Below are 7738 nucleotides of genomic sequence, written 5' to 3'. Positions count from 1 at the left end.
AAGACTCTTTTAGAATTTTTGTGGAATCCTGAGACCTGAACGAGTAGTATACCATTTGCCGTTTGCCGGGTTACCGTTTAGTTACCATTCACCCACCGGGTCGCCATTCGCCCATCCATCCATGATGCCCATCCATGCTTTAACAAAAATCTGCGCCGTGCAAAGACACCCTTCTCAAGAGAAAAACAAAGCCAGCAAGAGCAACCATGCTCGGAATAGACAAAGCCCAGTTTTTCATCAACTTGGTACAAACAACAGGACGGGGAGCCAGAAAAAGAGGAAAGGCGAGGAAGTTAGAAGGGCAAGAAGAGGGAAAAAGAGAGTCATTCAGTCAGTCGATCAGTCAGTATACATAAAAAGGTAATTCCCCGCTCGCTCCCAATAACAAAGCAAGAAAGCGAAGAAGAAAAAAACAAGCCAACAAAAACACCACTATGCCGCCCTCTTCCTTGTCCATGTCCATGGTCCTCGTCTTGGTTCTTCTTTTCTTCGGGACTGACTCAGTAACAAACTCCCAGCCTTAAAACCCCAGACCGCAATGCTAATAAAATAGGTAAGTAGGTAGGTAGGTAGGTAGGTGCCTAACTCCCCCTAAGCCCAAACCCAAACCCAAAGTCTGTAGAGAGATCTTCTTTGACGACACGCTTGGAGTGTGTAATGTCAGGGTAAAAACAAAGGAAAAATAGGTCTATGGCGGGTGTTCGCCGGACGCGGAGGGTCTCTCTCTCGTGCCCGACCCTTGCTTTTCCCCTCTCAGATATCTCCTCCCCCATCATCATTATCATCATCAACGTCAAAAGAAATCGTAACCTCCCCCTTCTTCTTCTCCTCCCCACCTTCCCCTCCTCCAATCGTTCCATTAGGCTTCAACCCCGGCGGTCCGACCGCCGCGTTCGGCTTCACCGTCGTCTTCCCCGAGATAGTGGCCGTCCGCACACGCTGGCTCAGCGGCAGGGTGTACTTGAGCACACCCTTAAGGATCAACTGGAACTCATCCTCCATGATCCGCTCCCACCGCTCCTGTCCGCCGTAGGTCCCGTTGCCAGGGCTCTTGAGACGGACCTCGCCGCTCGAGTAGGACAGGCCCTTGTGGAAGAAGGAACCTTCGAAGGAGAGGGCGCTGTCGAAACCCGTGATTGTTCCGAGGCGCATGTTGGGGGCGGATTCTTCCGGAGGGGACGGCTCCGGGTCGGCTTCGAGGAGGGTGTGGAATGCACCGTCGTCGTTGTGGTCGTCGTCGCTCTTGTCTTCCTCTTTCGGTTGGCGTGGCGGCGGTGGCCCAATCTCACCTGGGTGGGTATGCCGCCACCATTCTGAGTCGGACATGGCGTGTGGGGACTTGGCGAATACCTCGATATCGGCCGAGTCGACGACCACAACCACAACGTTGGGGTTGTGGGCCTTGATGGTAAGGTCGAGCATCAGTTCCTGCTGGCTGGCGACAACGTGGTCCATCGAGACGAGTTCGATCCCGGTAAGTGGCTGCGAAGTGGCAAACATGAAGCCGATCGCGCCGGATACAACCAGGAGAAGCATCACGGTAAGGACCAAGCAGCTGGCGAAACGGTTGAGAACCGATGGCGGTGATCGATGGTAGGTCTGTGCTTCCATAGACCGCAGTGAATGCAAACTACGCCGCCCGCGGCCAGAACGCGACGATCGGACGGTGCCAGATGGGATGAGCGGGGTCGTCTCGTCGTCAGCGCCGGTCGTGGTGTCGTCGAGGTCGTAGCCTACAGACAGGTGTGTCCCCCGCTTTCCGTTCAGCCCGATACCCGGACGGTTCGCAAACCGAGGGCTTGGTGGTGTCGGGGACTGCCGGGAGCCCCCATTCCCAGTGCCGTGTGCTGAGTTGCTGAATGGGCTATGCTCCGCAAACAAGGATGGATGGCCATTTCCAGTCCCGTTGCGGCCCCACCGGCCGAAGTGGTGGTGATGGCGGGCAGTCCCACGCCCAGAGCCGTTAGTGCTCCTCCCAGTCCCTCGTCCATCGTCTTCGGCGAGACCGCTGTCACTGTGGCCGTTGGTGGCGGACGAGTTGACAAACTTCATGCTCTTCTTGACCATGATCGGGGGGCCGTTGCTCTCCATGACGGCGTGGATAGAGCGCATGCCGGCGCGGTCGACCTGGCTAGCCATCGAGGTGGCGCTCGGGGTCCGGGAGTGGAATCGCATCGGCCGGTCGCGGGCATCTGGAGGGTTAGAATCGTACACGAAGGTCTCGTCCGAGTCGGACGAGTTGGCCTCCTCGACGGCGCTCGCTACCTTGGCTTCGAAGATATCGGCCTTGGACGACGCTGCACGGGGTTGTCTAGTTAGCAGGCTGCTGACTTGGGACATGGAAATAATACCCATGCTCTGCCTGCGGGCGTGCGAGCGACGGGAGCGACTATCTCCTTCGTCGTGAGCACACTGCGTGGGCGAAGTACACTTGTTGTTCGCCGATGGGGCGACTGATCCCATCGACTGATAATGGCGCAACTTAGGAAACAAAATAGTCGAAGAAGACGTTGCTGGCTCACCATTGCCGGCCGTCACAGAGGGTTGCTTTCGTGGCGGCTTCTTCCTTTCCTTCTTGGGTCGTATGGTTTCTGTGCTCCCTTTTGTGCGCAAGCTGATGCTTGAACCCTGGGCACCGGCCCCGGGGACCAGCGGGGCTTGGGGGATCGACGTCACCGTTTCCGTCTCGACTGTCATGCTCTGCAACGACGTCTCGCCGGTCTTGGTCTTGGTGATGCCCTGTTTTATACACGTGCTCGATTGCTTCGAGGTCAGCGGTGGTGGTGCACTGGCTGATCCGTTCCGGGCTCCTGGCCTGATGATGTAAGGACTGTTGTTCGTCGTGTTATCGGTCTCGCTGCCACTGTCGCCGGCGCTTGTCCTGCCACTGCTGTTCTGTGTAAGGCCGAGACCGATCGACTCGGGTTGCGACGCCTCTGGAGTCATGCTGTTGCTGCTATCGTCGAGCTTTTCTTCAATAGACCCGGGCTCCTCGGGGGCGCGCGGCGATCCGATGGGGCTGACTTCCTGAACAGTCTCAAGGGTCGACGTGCTACCACCTCCGCCTCGTGCTGGTGTCCTCATGCCGTTCGAGACAGCGTGGTCTTCTGGGTCGGTATCGGACGGTTGGTCGGCGGGGGCCGGGCCCGTTATCGGCGGGCTAGCGCGCTGGACGTTGATCAAGGGTGTCTCCGGCTCTGACCTTCGCGGAAGCCCCATATTTGGCTTGTGGAGGATGGGTGGTGGAGATCGAAGCCGTGGTGAGATGGGCCATCTCGGCGACTCTCGTAGATGATCCATGGTGGTGGGGGATTTGACGGGTGCGCCCGCATGGGTAGAGTTGGGGTCGGAAGACGAGGAGGTAGTCGAAGACGGGAGAAGGGTTGGGGTGTTAGCAGAGGATGGCGTCTTGGATGCCGGACTGGGTTGTTGAGGTTGCGGCCTTGCGGAGCGTGAAGGGCTGAGGTCTTGCTGACTGTTCTTCCTTGATCGGATACCCGAGTGTGCGGATGAATTGCGGGAGGTTGTCGTGCGTGATAGCGGCCTAGTCGGCGAAGGCTCACGCGAGGCGAGGGGGGAGGGCGCGGCGGATGACGAGGCGGACGTGGCAGAGGCAGAGGCAGAGGTTGAGACGTGCGACTGCTGCGAAGGGAACCGGGACGTGCCCGACTCGGCCATTGGCGTCACGGTCGCTGTGCTGGCAGACGATTCGCGGGATAGCGTGGGGTGCAGCTCAGGGTCTTGCGCCGAGCCGACCCGACGTATGTTTGGTGACTTGTCCATGTCTTTTGTTGCATGCGAGCAGCGGCAACTGGCTGTGAGAGGGGAAGGGGAATGGCAACGGCAATCAATCAACGGAGGCTCGCCCAGAGCAAGCCACACATATGCCACGCCTCACCACCAAACGTCCGGTTAGTCGTCGTGGGTTGGAGACGGGCCAACTCTGCCTGGCCAGCAAATCATCCCAGCGCGACCCAAGACGGAGCTGCCAAAGTTGGGGATTGCCGTGATGGCCGCTGGTGGCCGGAAGCGAGGCAATGTGGTACGTCCAGTCGTTATGTCGGCGGTGGGTTGTGTGTGGGTTTTGTGGACTTGTGTCGTGCGACCCTGTTTCGGCGTGGGTTGACGATGGCTAATGTGATTGATTGACGGTCGATAACTGATGATTTGATGACCGCACCTTGCCCTTTCAATCCGCGTGAAGGCGCGTGCATGCGTGGGATGCCTGGTCCGGAGCAAAGCCGACAAGAAGACGGATCCGTACCACTGGGGGTTTAGGAATTCGCCCACTTGACGCGGTTCTTGGAGGTCGAGAATGGGCCAACAAAAACAGATGAATTGACCGAGATGGGCGATGTCAGGAATGCTCCCATTTGCTGACGGCAAATGAGAAACCAAGTCAAACCTGCGGATAGGCAGCGCCCTTGTTGACCGGACAGAGCAGGGCAGGGCAGGGGGACTGAGAGGTTGACGCGGGATTCGATGTGCGTGTGGGCTGTGGAGGATGAATGATTGACGGAGCACAGGAAAATGGCACGAATGGAGAGATGATGTCGTTCGTTGGCCCAGGCTCCATTCAAGAAACTGGTCCGCCCCCAAAATGACCGCTGCGTGCGTGCCCCGTTCAACTGGGCTGCAGCACGAGCGTTAGCAGTTAACAGTGGGTCCTGGGGTCGTTGGGACGGGAATGGGGCTCCCGTCCTGCTTGCAGGTGGTGCGCTGGCCCCCCTTGCCCTTTTGGGCTTGGAGAGTTCTCGCTTCAAGGCTCGCTCACAACGCTCGCAAGTCGCAACGCTGCGCCGGGCTGAAAAGGGTCTGGCGGCAGGCAGTTTGCGGCCCAAAACGGCGCAACGGCGGCTCGTGGACCCTGAATTGGGAGAGAAAGCTGGGCTGTTGACTTCTCGCCAGAGACTGGTTTCTCCTCTATTACGCAGCACGCTCGAAGACTTCGAATAATATTAAAAGAGCGTCCGAGAGCGCTGGCCTGAAACGCCCCGAGACAAATTAATTACCAGAACGACGAATATTGTGAGCAGGCAAACAGTTTCCCTGCGTAATTTTGGTAACGGACAAGTTACTCCGCCCAGTTCGCTTGTGGCACAGTCCGAGCGCCACATCTCGGGCGGGCCGCTTGCGCTTCTCTTGTGGGTGGTGGTACCTTCCAATACTTGCAAATGAGAGGTGGGGTACGAATGTGTGACGATGTTCTCATGCAATTTGTGGGCGCAGCGCGCAAGGACCGGGTACTCCGAAGCCCAGAACTTCTCACCGCAAGTTCCTCTCCAAGCTCTCCCAGCTGGATGACCCGCTTTGCGTGATTCCAGAATTTCTCTCCCTCCACCAATGCCGAATCGCTGGCGAAAAGTTTCTTTTCCGAATTTCCCTCCCCGGTTTGAGTGTTAACGCGGTACTTTCTGTTCCGTTCCAGCAGCCAATGCCCGTCTCCTGCGCTCCCGTCCTCCCGAAACGCTCTCCCAGCGATTGGCAGTCAATCGTGGCAACCCATGAGATCTCATTGCGAGGGGCAGATCTCGAACAGCGTCAATGACGACATGACTTGTCACAACCCCCGGCGAGCCCGGGGCATTTTTTTCTTGTTTGTTTCATCGATTCTCACCGATCGCACTGGTGGGGCGAACAAGATGTTGGCAGAGTAACTTCATTACTACCACCTTATTAGTAAAAGCCTACCGTCCGAGCCGTCGTCGTAATGTCAGCCAACGAAATCCGTGGTTCCCGTATTTCCAGAAGATACACTAGTAATGGGAAGGCTTCGGGCCCAGCCATGGCCACGTTTTGCGCTCTTTTTTTCACACACAGGAAGCTTGCGAGGCTAAGAAAGATAGTTAGGGCTTCGGGAGAATTAATCCGACATGACGGCCCGCGCCATTACCATATTCCATGCCCAAGGACCGACTTTTCGGGCAGTTTGTTTCAATCCCAGAGACAGCAACCCCACTTGCCCCCTTCGCTCTTTGAGAGACCAACACTACTGCGAAAGTAGGGCTAGTACGGACCAAACGCGCATGACAAGAGACTTGACAAGAGACTACCTATCCAAGTGCGCTGGTGTAAAGCATTTGACCTCGCAAACGCACTCGCTCCCGGTATTGCGGCACCGTCCGGTTTCATGAAACAATCCTTCGTCATGGACTGTCTGGAAATCTGACAGTTGGTGTCTGCACATGGTGGCCGTTGCCCGTTCGGCCGTATCCAGCAAGATCAGCGCTTGGTCCTAAAAAACAGGATATCTTCTTCGGCTGTCCGAAATGCCTCTCCATCCCTTCGCAGTTCATCAGACGGCGCATTCAGATCCGAAAGGGTGAATAGGTTAAGATGAAGGGAGCTTCCGTCCGGAACGAATCGCTGAAGCCTTGCAGTGGCTTGAGTGGGTGAGCTGACAGGCACGAAGTATCAGTCTACCAAGCAGTGATGCCAACCGCTTAACGCCTCAGCCTCTCATAGGCGGCCAAGTGGACAGTGGCTCACTCCGACGCGCCACAACCCGACATCTTGGGTGTCATCGGCCATTGCTTTTGCTCTTGCTGACAAAAACGGAAGAGGGATGAAAAAAAATTGACAGCCTCGGACCAGCGGACAAAGTCGGGTACGCCCACCGATGCTGCCTGGGTACATAGTAAGCTGAGCGGCTTCGCTCTCGGTGAGTTAAAACTTCTCAGCCCGTACCACCACAACGGAGTCGCAGAGACGCTTCTCCGCCTGTGTCCCGGAGCATTCGGAGGCACCCACCGAACAGTTTCCGGCAGGGGCCGAGGAACGACCCCACATTCGCCGTTAGTCCAATGCAAGGGGCAAGTCTCAAAAAAAGGTTCATCCAAAATCTCACAGGGGAAAATTCTCCCGTGTTTGCTTCAGAGCAAACCCTTCTTCCCCCCCTTCCGTTCCCCTGGACGCCGGGGCGGGAAAACGGCGCAAGGGACGACAAAAAGATGGGACGCCCGTCCTTCATTCGCTCCCCGCGCCCTCCCTGGGAACCCGATTGCTGGCGCGTGTTCGCAGAGGGAATTTAAACTCCCTCCCAAGACTCGGCTGACAGCCTTCGGCACCTGATGCCAACGACTGGGTGACACGTGGTGGTGGGTGGGAGCCGATTTTTCTTCTTCCTTTTTGACCCTGCCGCAATCCCCCTCGCCTGGGATGATTTGCTGGCCAGGCAGAGTTGGGCGAGGTCGTTCCCAGCATGGCAGCCTCTTCAAGATTGTCTTGTCGAGCGGGCCGGGCCTAAGTACCCAATCTCAAGGCTAGGTTGGAGTCTCGTGCCACCACTCTGGAGTTACTCACCGTTTTCGGTGCTTGAGATCTTGTGACCACACTCGCCTCGTCCACGTCGTTTGTCCAACTTCCGATATCAAACCCGAGCGTAACCTGCTGGTCGGGCATTTGCAGCACCCAGGCCACGCTGCGCGTTGACTCACCTAAGACACGACAAAATACAGATCTCCTTTGGAGATATTCTTCAGCGTTGCTTCCCATGTCATTGTCGGCTCCAATATTGCGCGTTGAAAATCAGGGTTAGGGTTAGGGATACCCCAACCTTAACCATGTGAGCCGTGGTTATTAGACATTTCTCATTTGTTCAACATGTTGACGCTTCTTGAGAACTCATGAATCAAAATGAAATACACGGTTTATGAACACCAGCCCCTCCTCGTAAACTTATGGTCGCTTCACCCTAATCAATGATGTTCCAAACACCCCTGATTCTCCCAGGCAAAAA

General features: G+C 56.7%; 1 protein-coding gene across 1 annotated transcript; it reads right to left on the bottom strand.

Annotated features, from left to right (window-relative positions):
- Positions 1-753: 753 nt before the first annotated feature.
- C8A04DRAFT_14799 (vacuolar segregation subunit 7-domain-containing protein) lies at positions 754-3783 on the bottom strand (the record flags this gene model as incomplete). Its single annotated transcript, XM_062778239.1, has 1 exon — positions 754-3783. One exon carries the CDS (start codon positions 3781-3783, stop codon positions 754-756), a length of 3030 nt encoding a protein of 1009 aa, XP_062633990.1.
- Between the last annotated feature and the right edge of the window lie 3955 nt (positions 3784-7738).

This window comes from Dichotomopilus funicola (genome assembly GCF_033296635.1).
Source record: "Dichotomopilus funicola strain CBS 141.50 unplaced genomic scaffold C8A04scaffold_74, whole genome shotgun sequence".
Taxonomy (NCBI): Eukaryota; Fungi; Ascomycota; class Sordariomycetes; order Sordariales; family Chaetomiaceae; genus Dichotomopilus; species Dichotomopilus funicola.
The sequence above is the reverse complement of the archived record's forward strand: the minus strand, read 5'-3'. Positions and strand labels throughout refer to the sequence as shown.